Source organism: Saccostrea echinata, unplaced genomic scaffold (assembly GCF_033153115.1).
Source record: "Saccostrea echinata isolate AGI-Se365-2 ecotype Australia unplaced genomic scaffold, CSIRO_AGI_Sech_v1 ptg000019l, whole genome shotgun sequence".
NCBI classification, from domain to species: Eukaryota; Metazoa; Mollusca; class Bivalvia; order Ostreida; family Ostreidae; genus Saccostrea; species Saccostrea echinata.
Window position 1 is genome coordinate 4,737,098 of NW_026889768.1, and position 15,403 is coordinate 4,752,500.

At 33.4% G+C, this 15,403-nt stretch overlaps 1 protein-coding gene across 1 annotated transcript in view; it reads right to left on the bottom strand.

The window, feature by feature from the left end:
- Positions 1-2,495: 2,495 nt before the first annotated feature.
- Positions 2,496-15,403, bottom strand: part of LOC133189607 (receptor-type tyrosine-protein phosphatase T-like) — a 47,689-nt gene continuing 34,781 nt past the window's right edge. Inside the window, exons 11-12 of the mRNA XM_061324995.1 lie at positions 2,818-2,953; positions 2,496-2,604 (exon numbers count right to left, since the gene is read on the bottom strand). Of these exons, the coding sequence (XP_061180979.1) occupies positions 2,515-2,604; positions 2,818-2,953 (226 nt within the window). The 3' untranslated portion in view covers positions 2,496-2,514. The remainder of the gene's footprint in view (positions 2,605-2,817; positions 2,954-15,403) is intronic.

Consider the following 15,403-nt stretch of genomic DNA (forward strand, 5'->3'; position numbering starts at 1 on the left):
AATTAATGGTACTGTATTTTTTTTTATTGATTCAGAAAATAAACTTTTAATAGTTATGATGAAGAGTATATAAGGAAGTTTTTCTGTAGTCAAAAGCCATTCCTAAACCTATTTTTGAATATACTTGTTTACTTAAATATCAAGAATGACATTTCTTGCCAAAGAATCGGCAAGAATATCAAATATATTTTTCCGGTAACCCCGAAAGATAATATGATATTTTAATACACAATATGTTAAAGTTAGTTAAAAATGATATGAGTATTTATTAATTAATAACAAAATTTTATTTTCGCTTCCTTATCACGAAATGATAGAAATATATTTTTCTATAAACCTATGACAACGGAACCTTGCTAAAACCAACATTTCCTTAAATGCCTGAAGTGCCAAGCACAACTCAATGAGCTAGTCAATCGAATGTTGTGAACTTTAAAAGATATACTTATAAACTATCAAACCAATACATTGGTTCAATAAAATTAAGTTCTGAAATATAGGTCTGTGATACTCAAGAATGTTCAAGAACAGTTATATAAACAATATAAAAAATATTTTGTGTCTCCAGCTATTTTGAGAACGAATTTGTTGTTAACATTCTCAAATTACTCTTTGTTAGAAAAATTGGAATATTTTCTCCTTGAGTGGGTTTAGATGATTAGAGTATTTAAATAAAATATGCAGATAACGAACAGTATTCAAGCTCACACTTACATTCAAACAATACAAATCAGTAGCAGAGCAAACACGGACCTCTAAAACATAAGAGGTAGGATCAAGTGCATGAAGGAGTGAGCATCCCCTGCCGACAGGAATTAGTATGAAAACCTCAGTCAGCATTTAACTTAATGATAGATTTTATTTGCTGACAATGTCATTGTATCAACCATAGAACTTGAGAACGATGACTTTAAACGAGACTGTTGATATTCTTGTTTCAACAACTTGTTTGTCAATAGCTTGCCTCGATTTAGAAATTGTTCCTACGTAGAGCATGCTCTTGCGTATCGAATCAACGTTAACAGAAGACATAAACCCCAATATGCAGGTGATAAGGGTATATTGCTACATAAGTAAGTGAAGTTGACGATTGAAAAGTCGAAGTCTTTTATCCCGTTTATCATAAAGCTTTGTTGTTAGGTTACTATAAACTTTTTATTCTAGTAAAATATCCAAATATGAAATAGATGTGACAGACTCTGTAATATCTTTTATTAGCTCACTGGGATATATCGAGTCGACATATGAATTGAGGTAATTATTGTTAATTGAGAATACTTCGTCGATATGTCGATAAATGTCGATTTGAAGGCCACGGCAAGTGTTTAAGAATCCTGAATTTGCCTTGACACTATCTTTGGAGCTATAAATCACCAAGCAGCACTAAGATTTTTGATACGTATATACTAAACGAAAGGTACTTGAACAAAACCTCTTTAGTAAATAAATAATAAACTCATCTGTGCCTTTCTCAATATCATAGATAAGTTGTCCAAAGTCATAACCTAGGTTACCTTACTATTACAGAATTACAGTTATCTTAATTGATCTAATATCTCTGTCATCTAGCTAAAAAATAATCTGCAAATTCTTACGGCTTGAATGTTGCTTAAATGTAATCGATTAAAGAATTCATTGTACCCTTTTGTGTAGAGTATGAAATAATGACCATTCAATTCTAACATAAAAGGTTCATTGTCGAAATTTTCTCAGACATGTGACGTTTACCTTATACGAATAACAATGGTTAAGAATGACGAAAGAACTCTTGGTCCCTACCAATCTCTGTGCCAAGAATGACCTACTTGTCTTCAATACACAGTAGAAAGGCATAGTGTTAAGATTTGTTTTCCATACCAAGACCTTCAGAAGATTATACTTATTACTGCAAACTTGAATCAGTCGAGATAATGTTTGATCAATGCCATGATATATCTAACCCTCAAGACTAAAATTGCATAGATTAAATACCTATATTTTTGTATTGATAAAAATTTTACATTTCAACCTCAGCTAAACTTTGTGCAAATGACAATGATGCAAGATTGTTACAAAACCTTTGTTACGAACAACTTCTGTCTGTATTATAATTGTATAATTTTAATCTTAATGTGATATTTTATACTGTATGAAATTCACGTCGTTCAAATGTCCTTAGCACAACGTCAACATATCTCATATCAAATGCTACCACTGTACCAAGCATAATTCTTTTTGTAATTTCTAAGTTTCAAATGTCCAGACCAGAATTCCTGTCCTCTTTTTCTTAGTCAGATGTTATGTTCAATAATAGTTTTTAAAAAAAACATAGCTTTTATTGACATCAATCTGAAAATACCAGTTCGTAATCGATAAAATGGAAATCAAAGTATCAATGCTTATAAATATGCAGTTTAATCTTAATATGTACATTTGCAATCAAGTTTCAAGTACAAAAATAAAGCAATTTAATGAAACACATTTGGAGGACATAAGTAGAACGAACGTCCTTGATTAAAAAAAAGCGACGTGGCTTCAAATTTCATCGACAAGTTGATATAACGACTTTCTTCTAATATTCTTCAATCCCTGTGCAAGTGCGTCATAGAGAAAGATGTACTGCGCCTATAGTTTTAATTAAAATTAAGAATTAAGAATAACTTGGAAGGAACGCTTATTCATCTATAAATGTTTAATGCCAAAAAACTTTTTTTTAAATGTCATTTTATATATAATGTGTCCTTTGCCGTGTTGGAGACACAATTATTATGATTTCTACACCTTCCATTATACATTTTTCTTTTTAATATTGATAATTAAATTATCTGCAAATCTTACCTTAGTTTGTATGGAATGTGCCCTTTGCTGTCTCAGTTTGGAGACACAGTTGATGATATCCACACTCTCTATTGTAGATCCTTCCTCCAACAAATAATCCAGAGCAATGAAGGTCCCTGTTCTCCCTATACCCGCACTGTAAAGTAAACATTACGTCATAAATTACGTCATAAATGTTTTGCTAAATGTCCTTGTTTAAAGAGGAGAATTTTATTACATACCGCATTTTCAGTATGTGACCAATTTAGCCCCACTCTGGAGCCCAAAGAATATAATTTTTATATTTTTTACTATAGTGCTGATGACTTGTTATTACAATGCATCCAATTGGCTGCTAAATGTCCATGAGTAAAGAAGTTTTTTCCAAAGGTGTAAAGTACTGTATACGGAATAATTTTTTCCCCGTGTTATTTTCGCCCTTTAAAACTTGCAAACAATTTTGCCTTGTTTTAAATTCGCCCAGTCACGGTTCTGTTTAAGAAATTATACCGTCTTGTTTGAATTTGCCCCATCGTGAATTCATGTCGTGTAGGGCGAAAGGGGCAAAAATAAAACGGGGGCGAGAATTTCCCTCTATACAGTATTTTTAATTTTTGATTAATTAAACCTAACCCAACAGACTGGAAACATGTTACTATGGGGAATGAATTTCAAAATTTCAGTAAAAGGTTAAAAACAAAAATTATAATTTGAAAACGGCATCGTAGAAGAGCAAAGAACATACATGTTTGTCACCTGAGTCACGCAGGAGGAGATAATTATATACAGAGCACAATAATCTGTTTACTCTACATAGGATGAGCAATATAAACAATGTAAATTCAATTAAAATATGATTTTGCATTATACACAAAAATCAAATTATTTTCAAGAGCAGAATTACAATGGATTGTTTTAGCACTTATACACCCATTAATAATCTCCTTGCACTTTAATATGGAGGTTGCTTCATAAAAATATCACGTATCATCAATTGATTCTTAATATATATGAAAAGTAATACAAAAACCTGTTTACATTGTCGTAAATTGGTTCAAATATATTTTTCCACAAAATCCATTGTTTTTCAAAGTAAAACAGTATTGATTTCTTAATGGATATACACCTCTCAATATTGTGTTTCATTTTCAGATAGCTTAAAAAACCAGTAAAAAACAAGTATTTTTGATTGTAACAAACATGAAAAGATATATTGTTTTGTATATAGTAATATAAAGTTTTCAATTCTACTTCTTTAGTAAGAGGTATTTCACCTAAAATTATATTATGGACATTAAATCCAAATCTTTTTGAAATGGTTCTGTATATGTGTAAACTCAAATTCCTCCATAGAGATACAATATAGTCACAAAAGACAAACACATTGAGTATAGTTTCAGTGTCCTGAGTACAAAACTTACAAAAGTCAGTATTTTTTTATATTGATTTTCATAAGATAAAAATCTACAGGAAGGATCCTATGGATAATTCGCTATTATAACCACTGCACAGAGGAATCAGATGTAGTTTTAAAACAAACTTTTAAAACATCTTTTATACATATTTTAATCACTACATAGGGAGATAATCTACATTCCACATTGAAATTGCGATAAGAATTAAATCATTTTTGTTTATATAATTAAAAATACTTTTCGTACATTTTTAATTATGAAAAATATTTTCAAATAAAAAGGTAAATTTGGTTGATAATATTTTTTCAAAGATTTCCATCTATGGACTTACTTTTTAAAAACTTTGAAATAGCACAAACAGTGCTATTATTTTGCATGAAGCTTACATATGTAATGTTGAATTTTTCTTGGAAAATAGATTTTGATAGAAATTTGAAATCATCTGACAAAAAAATCTCCAATATTTTTAACTCTCATTTTATACCATGGCCAATTTTCTATAAAAATGTTCTTGTTAACTACTTTTATATTAGAATTATACCATACAGGAATAAAACAAGCCTTGTATTTCATATGTACATCATTATCTACATTTTTCAAAACATGTTGCAATAAAGTAAAAACTCACACCAAAATATATTGTTCTGAGGCATTATGATATCTAAACTCATAAATTAATAATTTTTGCAAATAAACTCCGAAATGGGTGAACCAGAATTCTTATTTACTCCTCGAACAATACACAAGATACAAGATGATGTCCGTAAACTGTATTTAGATTTCACTCGCATAGTAAGTATCGTACATTAAATTATAAGTCTACTTTCATTTTCTATAAACAGCCATGAAATAGCAACAAGAGGCCCAAGGGCCTTAACGGTCACCTGAGTATGATACAATAATTGAAAGGATGCATAGAGTATAATATGAACTGAAAGGTGAAGCTTTGTTGCCCAAAAGAAAAAAAAATAGGGTGATCATGATCAACAAAATAATTGGTCTTAATATTCATTAACAGATAATGAATTAGGTTCTAATCCGTTCCCCATTTATCACTATCACCATATGGTATATTAACAAATTATCAATGCTTCTGTACTACTTTAATCCCTTGTTGAAATCTCTTACATTGGCCTCTCTTGGTCTTTGATGAACATTTAATAAGACAAGTTATTTTTGTCTCAGTTTTATTTATCTACTACTTACAAGTCTATCTGATCATTAAAACAATGAAAGTACTTTTTGTATTATACAATAAAAGATTTTGCATAATTCTCTTATTCTATTTACCTTTCAAGTACATTATTTATAGTGATAAATTATCAAAAGTAAATGGCAAAGGGGAATAACTCCTCTCAGTAGAATACAAACTAATAGAGCCCTGGCCAGGACCAGAACACTTGACCAAATGGTCCAGATGTTTAAATATCTGGTAAAAATCATCTTTCTTATAAAAATTTTTACTCTATTTACCTCAGATATGCCCAGGTGCGGAGAAGATTTTTAAAGAAATAATTCATTTTTACTACAGATTCACTATATTGTCAATAGAGCCCCCCCCCCCCCCCCCCCGCAAAAAAAAAACACCAGAGCTTCATCATAACTAATCACTTTGTTTATCTGCTTAACACTAAAGAGCAAACAGGATGATTTAATAGAATTAATGCATTTTCACTATATTATCAAGAGCCCCACCCTCACACCAGCACATTTGACCCAGGGGTCATAAAATTCACTACTCTACTCTGAAAGAAGCACTCTTGCTCATCATAACTATACACTTAGCTTCTTTGCTTTTTAAACCAGAAGCAGAAAAGAATATTTTCAAAGAAATTTTGCTTTTTCACTTTATAATCAATAGAAGCCCCCCCCCCCCCCCCACCAGAACCCTTACACCTGGGGTCATAAAATTCACAATTTTGGAAGAGGCATACTTGTGTATCATAACAATGTACTTCGTCTGTTTAAACAATACCCAGGGGCAGAGAAGAAGATTTTCAAAGAAATAATTCACCTTGACTATAGAATCTATATAGCCCCGCCCTAACACCAGAACTCCTGTCCCCGGGGCCATGAATTTCACATTTTTGGAAGAGACATCCTTGCTTATCATAACTATGTACTTAGTTTGTTTAAATAATACCCAGGTGCAGAGAAAAAGATTTTTAAAGAATTAAAACATTTTCACTTTATATTCAATAGAGCCCCGCCCTAACACCAGAACCCCTGATCCAGGGGCCACGAATTTCACAATTTTGGAAGAGGCATCCTTGATTATCATAACTATGTATTTAATGTTTTTCAATAATACCCAGGAGTAGAGAAGAAGATTTTCAGAAATAATGTATTTTCACTATATAATCAATAGAGCCCCACCCTAACACCAGAACCCCTGACCCAGGGGCCATGAAATTCATAATTTTGGAAGAGGCACTCTTGCTCATCATAACTATGTACTTAGTTAGTTTATCTAATACCCAGGAGCAGAGGAGAAGATTTTCAATGAATTAATGCATTTTCACTATATAATCAATAGAGCCCCGCCCTAACACCAGAATCCCTGCCCCTTTGGGCCATGAAATTCACAATTTTGAAAGAGGCACTCTTGCTCATCATAACTATGTACTTAATTACTGAATTTAATACCCAGGTGCAGAGAAAAAGATTTTTAAAGAATTAAAACATTTTCACTTTATATTCAATAGAGCCCCGCCCTAACACCAGAACCCCTGATCCAGGGGCCACGAATTTCACAATTTTGGAAGAGGCATCCTTGATTATCATAACTATGTATTTAATGTTTTTCAATAATACCCAGGAGTAGAGAAGAAGATTTTCAGAAATAATGTATTTTCACTATATAATCAATAGAGCCCCACCCTAACACCAGAACCCCTGACCCAGGGGCCATGAAATTCATAATTTTGGAAGAGGCACTCTTGCTCATCATAACTATGTACTTAGTTAGTTTATCTAATACCCAGGAGCAGAGGAGAAGATTTTCAATGAATTAATGCATTTTCACTATATAATCAATAGAGCCCCGCCCTAACACCAGAATCCCTGCCCCTTTGGGCCATGAAATTCACAATTTTGAAAGAGGCACTCTTGCTCATCATAACTATGTACTTAATTACTGAATTTAATACCCAGGAGCAGAGAAGAAGATTTTCAATGAATTAATGCATTTTCACTATATAATCAATAGAGCCCCACCCTAACACCAGAACCCCTGACCCTGGGGCCATGAATTTCACAATTTTCGAAGAGGCACTCTTACTCATCATAACTATATACTTAGTTAGTTTATTTAATACCCAGGAGCAGAGAAGAAGATTTTCAAAGAATTAATGCATTTTCACTATATAATCAATAGAGCCCCGCCCTAACACCAGAATCCCAGACCCTGGGGCCATGAATTTCACAATTTTGGAAGAGACACTCTTATTCATCATAACTATATACTTAGTTTGTTTATTTAATACCCAGGAGCAGAGAAGAAGATTTTCAAAGAAATAATGCACTTTCACTATATGATCTATATAGCCCCGCCCTAGCACCAGAACCCCTGACCCTGGGGCCATGAATTTCACAATTTTGGTAGAGGACTCAATGCTCATTACAATGATGCCAACAGTTTGACTGGTTGATGTCCGGGAGTAAAGAAGAAGATTTTTAAAGATTGCATTAATTTTGGTGGTTTTAGCCCCACCCCTCAGGCCCCAGGGGGACAGAGACCATGAAATTCACAATTTTTGTTCCCCTTCACCCATAGATGCTATATGCCAAATTTGGTTGAAATTGGTTAAGTGGTTTCAGAGAAGAAGCTAAAAATGTTCAAATGTTAACGCACATCGCACGACGCACGACGCACGCCGACGGACAAAAACGGATAGCAATAGGTCACCTGAGTGACTCAGGTGACCTAAAAACGTGAGTACGGTGGCGTTTCAAGTTGGCGGATCTAAGTTACTGACAATTTTTAATGAAACTGACAACAAGCAATCGTTTATTTATTTCATAAAACGTCATAACTGAATTATTCAATCAAAACTTGATTTAAATGATATAAAAGAAATCAGCTATGATAACCGATTAAAAAGGGAAATGTGCAAATTATTTTCATCATTCACAGATCTTAATATTGACGGAAGCATCATATAGCATCGATGTTAAAAAGAAAATCGAGGCGATTATAGCTGCATGAACATAAAAAAAGCGAAACACCCTATACTACCCCCCCCCCCTCCTTTCCCATTTGACCAACTACTGTCAAGTTTTTATTCCGGATTGTTTTTTTTCTTTATTTGATTCCTTCATAAAATGCAATTGAAAGGAAATACTATCCCTCGCGAACAAGGTATTTTAATCTATGTCATTCTAACTCCCATCATCTCTTGTGTTGATTGCATAGAAGTAAATCATGTAAGTGCCCCTAACACCATACCTATAACTTCTAGTAAGGTTTTCTAATCTAATACCAAGTCCGTCCCTCCGTACATGACACGTTTAAATGTCAAAGTAAGCCGCTGAGTGTAAAAATCAGTGCTTCTCGCAACAGTCCAATCATAGGGCGTTAAAAGCTAATTTTTACACAGGTACTTGGGTCTTGGTTTATAAATATGTATGTACCTTATTGGTATGTAAAAATAAGTAATGTACATTTTTACATATCAATAAGGTACATACATATTTATAAACCAAGCCCAAGTACCTGTGAACCCCCCCCCCCCCAAATCAATTTATCAGTAAAATGTGCATATTCATTGCTTTATCCTTGTTATGTTATCCAAACGAAGTTTGGGAACATATTGCTTTTACTCTGTTTCTTCTTATTATTATTAGGGTCTTCCGTCTTCAGCGGAAGACCCTTCTTTTATTCTATTGTTTCTTTTTCACTTTTATTAGGGTCTTCCGTCTCCAACGGAAGACCCTTCTATTATTCTATTGTTTCTTTTTCACTTTTATTATTATTAGGGTCTTCCGTCTTCAGCGGAAGACCCTTCTATTATTCTTCGGTTTCTTTTTTACCTTTATTAGGGTCTTCCGTCTCCAACGGAAGACCCTTCTATTATTGTATTGTTTCTTTTTCACTTTTATTATTATTATTATTATTCCACTTTTTCTTTACAATTTTTGTGCAGAAGATATCTCGCAAACGGTTCGATCGATTTTCATGAAATTTTCAGGGGTAATGCCTTTTGATCTGAAGATGATCCTTTTTTGTTCAAATCCTTAAAATTCACTTCCGGTCGGAAGTTATCGCCCTTTAATCGATTTTCAGATAACCATTTTGTCGACACAAAAACTAAAAAACGGCAAACGCTAGAGCGCTCAAATTTTCAGCGATTATAGACGACATGTTGAAGTTTTGCACCTGGGTTTTCAAATTTTCCGGAAGTACCTAGTATGGAAGCTCGGTAGGGGTCGAAATTTAGGACATGAATCAGGAGTGAATTTTCGAGACATTTTTTATCATATCTCTAAAACTATGGAGATTTTCTAAAAACATATTGAATAGAAATTGTGTAGAATTACAAGATCTTTTATATGATATCAATGAAAAAGGGCTGACTCATCACATTAGGGGCCGATAGGGGCCGAAAGTCTTTAGTCAATAACTCTTTAACGAACAAAATTTTGTAATGCATTACTGAAGCAAAAATGTTTATCTCAACAATTTACAACTATATATTATAATATTCACATCATATGTTACATAATTAGGGGCAATTAGGGGCCAGAATGTAAAATCTTTGACGCTTTATATTTCAAAAGTGTGAAATATTTTGATAAGCAATATTGAACAAAAGATGTTCAAAATAATGATCTAAACAATATGCAACGTTTCATTTTTCTTTAAACGTCACCATTAAGGAGTTAAAGGGCCGGCCCCTAAATACTTCTTTTGCTAATATCTCGGAAACGAAAAAGAATTTCTGAATAGTTGTTGAACAAAAATTGTTCAAAATCATAAGAGCTTCAAAGTGGTATGAAGAAAAAGGGGCTGGCCCCTCAAAATAAGGACCAAGAGGGACCGAAAGTCTTTAATCAATAACTCGTTAACGATCAATATTTTGTAATGCATTACTGAAGCAAAAATGTTAATATTAACGATTTACAACTACATATTATGATATTCACATTATATGTTACATAATTAGGGGTCATAAGGGGCCAAAATGCAAAATCTTTAACGCTATATATCTCAAAAGTGTGAAATATTTTGATATGCAATACTGAACAAAAGATGTTCAAAATAATGTTCTGAACAATACACAACCTTTTATTTTTTGCTTAACGTCCCCAATAAGGAGTTAAAGGGCCGGCCCCTAAATCCTTCTTTTGCAAATATCTGGGAAACAAAAAAGAATTTCTGAATAGTTGTTGAACAAAAAATGTTCAAAATCATAAGAGCTTTAAAATGATATGAAGAAAAAGGGACTGGCCCCTCAAAATAGGGGCTAACAGGGGCCGATAGTCTTTGATGAATAACTCTTTAATGCTCAATATTTTGCAATTCATTATTGAAGCAAACATGTTTATCTCAACAATTTACAACTATATATTATAATATTCACTTCATATGTTACATAATTAGGGGTCACAAGGGGCCAGAATGACAAATCTTTGGCACTCTATATTCCGAAATTGGGAAATATTTTGATAAGCAGTGTTGAATAAAAGATGTTCAAAATAAGGTTTTAAACAGTATGTAACCTTTTCATTTTTGCTAAACGCCCCCATTAAGGAGTTGAAGGGCCGGCCCCTAAATATTTCTTTTGCATATATCTCGGAAGCAAAAAAGAATTTCAGAATAGTTGTTGAACAAAAATGTTCAAAATCATGAGAGCTATATGAAGATACCAAGAAAAAAGGACTGGCCACTCAAAATAGGGGCCAGGACGGGCCGAAAGCCTTTAATCTATAACTCTTTAATGATCAATATTTTAATACACACTACTGAAGCAAAATTTTCGTCTTAAAAATTTATTCTTATAACTATATTTGAACAAAAATCTCAGTCAAATTCTGATCTCATCTTATCAAAAATCGGATGGAAGACCCACTCGTTGCTCGCAACGAGATCGCATCTAGTTATTATTCTTTTTTCTTCTTACAAAATTTGTGCAGACGATTTCTCGGAGATGGCTCGTTCGATTTCATTCAAATTTTCATGGTAGATGCGTTGACATCTGAAGTTAATTCCGGCAATTTCATTAAGTGATATTTACTTCCGGTCGGAAGTTATCGCCCTTTTATCAAAATTTAGAGGACCTCCTTGTCTGCGATGGAACTCAAAAACGGCTTAAGCTAGAGCGCTGAAATTTTCAGTGATGAAAGAGGACATGTTGCCATTTTGCACCTGGGTTTGGATATTTTCCGGAAGTGCCTAGTATGGAAGCTCGGTAGGGGTCGAAATTTAGGACACGAATCATGAGTGAATTTTTGAGACATTTTGTATCATATCTTTTAAAGTATAATTAATTTGTTAAAACATATTGAACAAAATTTGTGCAGAATGACAAGATCTGTAACATGATATCAAGAAAAAAGCGCTGACTCATCACATTAGGGGCCGAAAGGGGCCAAAAGTCTGAAATCGATAACTCTTAAACAAGCATTATTTTGGTATACATTACTGAAGCAAAAATATTTATCTTAACAATTTACAAATATATATTATGATTTTTACCTCGTATGGCACATAATTAGGGGCCACAAGGGGCCAGAATGCTAAATCTTTGACGCTTTATATCTCGAAAAGGGGAAACATTTTGAAAAGCAATATTGAACAAAAGTTGTTTAGAATGATGGTCTCAACAATGTGCACCCTTTGAATTTTTCCTAAACAGTCCCTATAAGGACTTAAAGGGACGGCCCCTTAATATTTCAAGTCCACATATCTCGAAATTGAAATGAAACTTCTGAATAGTTGTTGAACAAAAAGTCTTCGGAATTACAAGACCTTTCATGTGATATCAAGAAAAAGGGGCTGACCCCTCAAATTAGGGGCTCAGAGGGGCCAAATGTCTTTCATCTATAACTCCTTAACGTTAAATATTTTGATATTAGTTATTGAAGCAAAAATGTTCATCTTCACAATCTGCAACTATATATCTTAAAATTTTCCTCAAATATTACGTAATTAGGGGCCACAAGGGGTCCGAATGCTAAATCTTTGATGCTTTATATCTCGAAAAGGGGAAACATTTTGAAAAGCAATATTGAACAAAAGTTGTTTAGAATGATGGTTTCAACAATGTGTATCCTTTGAATTTTTCCTAAACAGCCCCTATAAGAACTTTAAGGGACGGCCCCTAAATATTTCAAGTCCACATATCTCGAAAACGAAACGAAACTTCTGAATAGTTGTTGAACAAAAAGTCTTCAGAATTACAAGACCTTTCATGTGATATCAAGAAAAAGGGGCTGACCCCTCAAATTAGGGGCTCAGAGGGGCCAAATGTCTTTCATCTATAACTCCTTAACGTTAAATATTTTGATATTAGTTATTGAAGCAAAAATGTTCATCTTTACAATCTGCAACTATATATCTGAAAGTTTTCTTCAAATATTACGTAATTAGGGACCATAAGGGGCCAGAATGCTTAATCTTTGATGCTTTATATCTCGAAAGAAGGGAATATTTTGAAAAGCAATGTTGAACAAAAGTTGTTTAGAATGATGTTCTCAACAATGTGCATCCTTTGAATTTTTCCTAAACAGACCCTATAAGGACTTTAAGGGACGGCCCCTAAATATTTCAAGTCCACATATCTCGAAAACGAAACGAAACTTCTGAATAGTTGTTGAACAAAAAGTCTTGAGAATTACAAGACCTTTCATGTAATTTTAAGAGAAAGGAGCTGAACCCTCGAATTAGGGGCTCAGAGGGGCCAAAAGTCTTTTATCTTTAACCCTTTTACAGTAATGTTCATCTTCATGATCTGCTACTGTAAATATTTTAAAATCTACATCAAACATTGCGTTTTTAGGTGTCATAATGATCAAAATTTTGTTAAACATAACTGAAGCAAATTGTACGTTTTCACTATTTATATATTTATGAACGAAAATCTCAGTCAAATTCGTATCTCATCTTATCAAAAATCGGACGGAAGACCCACTCGTTGCTCGCAACGAGATCGCGTCTAGTTATTATTATTATTCTTTTTTTTTTCTTTACAATTTTTGTGCAGAAGATTTCTCGGAGTTGGCTGGGTCGATTTACTTGAAAATTTCAGGGAAGATGTATCTTTGTCTGAACCTTATACATTTTTCTCATTTTTTTGAAATTCACTTCCGGTCGGAAGTTATTGCCCTTTAATCAAAATTCAGAGGACCTCCTTGTCTGCAATGGAACTCAAAAACGATTAAAGCTAGAGTGCTGAAATTTTCAGCGATGATAGAGGACATGTTGCCATTGATCACCTGGGTTTTCAAATCTTCCGGAAGTGCCTAGTATGGAAGCTCGGTAGGGGTCAAAATTTAGGACACGAATCATGAGTGAATTTTAGAGACATTTCTTACGATAACTTTTTAACTATGAGTATTTTGTTAAACCATATTGAACGGAAATTGTGTAGAATTACAAGATCTTTTATTTGATATCGAAGAAAAAGGGCTGACTTATCACATTAGGGGCGGAAAAGGGCCGAAAGTCTTTAATCAATAACTCTTTAACGATCAATATTTTGTAATGCATTACTGAAGCAGAAATGTTTATCTCAACAATGTACGACTATATATTATGATATTCACACCATATGTTACATAATTAGGGGTCATAAGGGGCCAGAATGCTAAATCTTTGACGCTTTATATCTCAAAAGTGGGAAATATTTTGATAAGCATTATTGAACAAAAGATGTCCAAAACAATGTTCTAAACAAGATGCAACCTTTCATTTTTTGCTAAACGTCTCCATTAAGGAGTTGAAGGGCCGGCCCCTAAATACTTCTTTTGCAAATATCTCAGAAACGAAAAAGAATTTCTGACTAGTTGTTGAACAAAAAGTATTCAAAATCATGAAAGCTTTAAATTGATATGAAGAAAAAGGGGCTGGACCCTCACAATAGGGGCTGAGAGGGGCCGAAAGTCTTTGAACAATAACTCTTTAACGTTCAATATTTTGTAATGCATTACTGAAGGAAAAATGTTTATCTCAACAATGTACGACTATATATTATGATATTCACACCATATGTTACATAATTAGGGGCCATAAGGGGCCAGAATGCTAAATCTTTGACGCTTTATATCTCAAAAGTGGGAAATATTTTGATAAGCATTATTGAGCAAAAGATGTCCAAAATAATGTTCTAAACAAGATGCAACCTTTCATTTTTTGCTAAACGTCCCCATTAAGGAGTTGAAGGGCCGGCCCCTAAATATTTTTTTTGCAAATATCTCAGAAACGAAAAAGAATTTCTGACTAGTTGTTGAACAAAAAGTGTTCAAAATCATGAAAGCTTTAAAGTGATATGAAGAAAAAGGGGCTGGACCCTCACAATAGGGGCTGAGAGGGGCCGAAAGTCTTTGAACAATAACTCTTTAACGTTCAATATTTTGTAATGCATTACTGAAGCAAAAATGTGTATCTCAACAATGTACGACTATATATTATGATATTCACATCAAATGTTACATAATTAGGGACCATAAGGGGCCAGAATGCTAAATCTTTGACGCTTTATATCTCAAAAGTGGGAAATATTTTGATAAGCAATATTGAGCAAAAGATGTCCAAAATAATGTTCTAAACAAGATGCATCCTTTCATTTTTTGCTAAACGTCCCCATTAAGGAGTTGAAGGGCCGGCCCCTATATGCTTCTTTTGCGAATATCTCTGAAATGAAAAAGAATTTCTGACTAGTTGTTGAACAAAAAGTGTAAAAAATCGTGAGAGATTTAAGGTGATATCAAGGAAAAGGGTCTGACCCCTTAAATAAGGGGCCGAGAGGCGCCGAAAGTATACAATCAATAACTCTTTAATGATCAATATTTTGTAATATATTACTGAAGCGAAATAGTTCTTCTTCACAAACTTTATCTAAATAACATGATGTTGATATCATATGTTACGAAATAAGGGGTCTTTAGGGGGCCAAATTGCATAATCTTTGGCGCAATATGTCTTGAAAAGGAAGAATATTTTGATAAACAGTATTGAACAAAAGGCGTTCAAA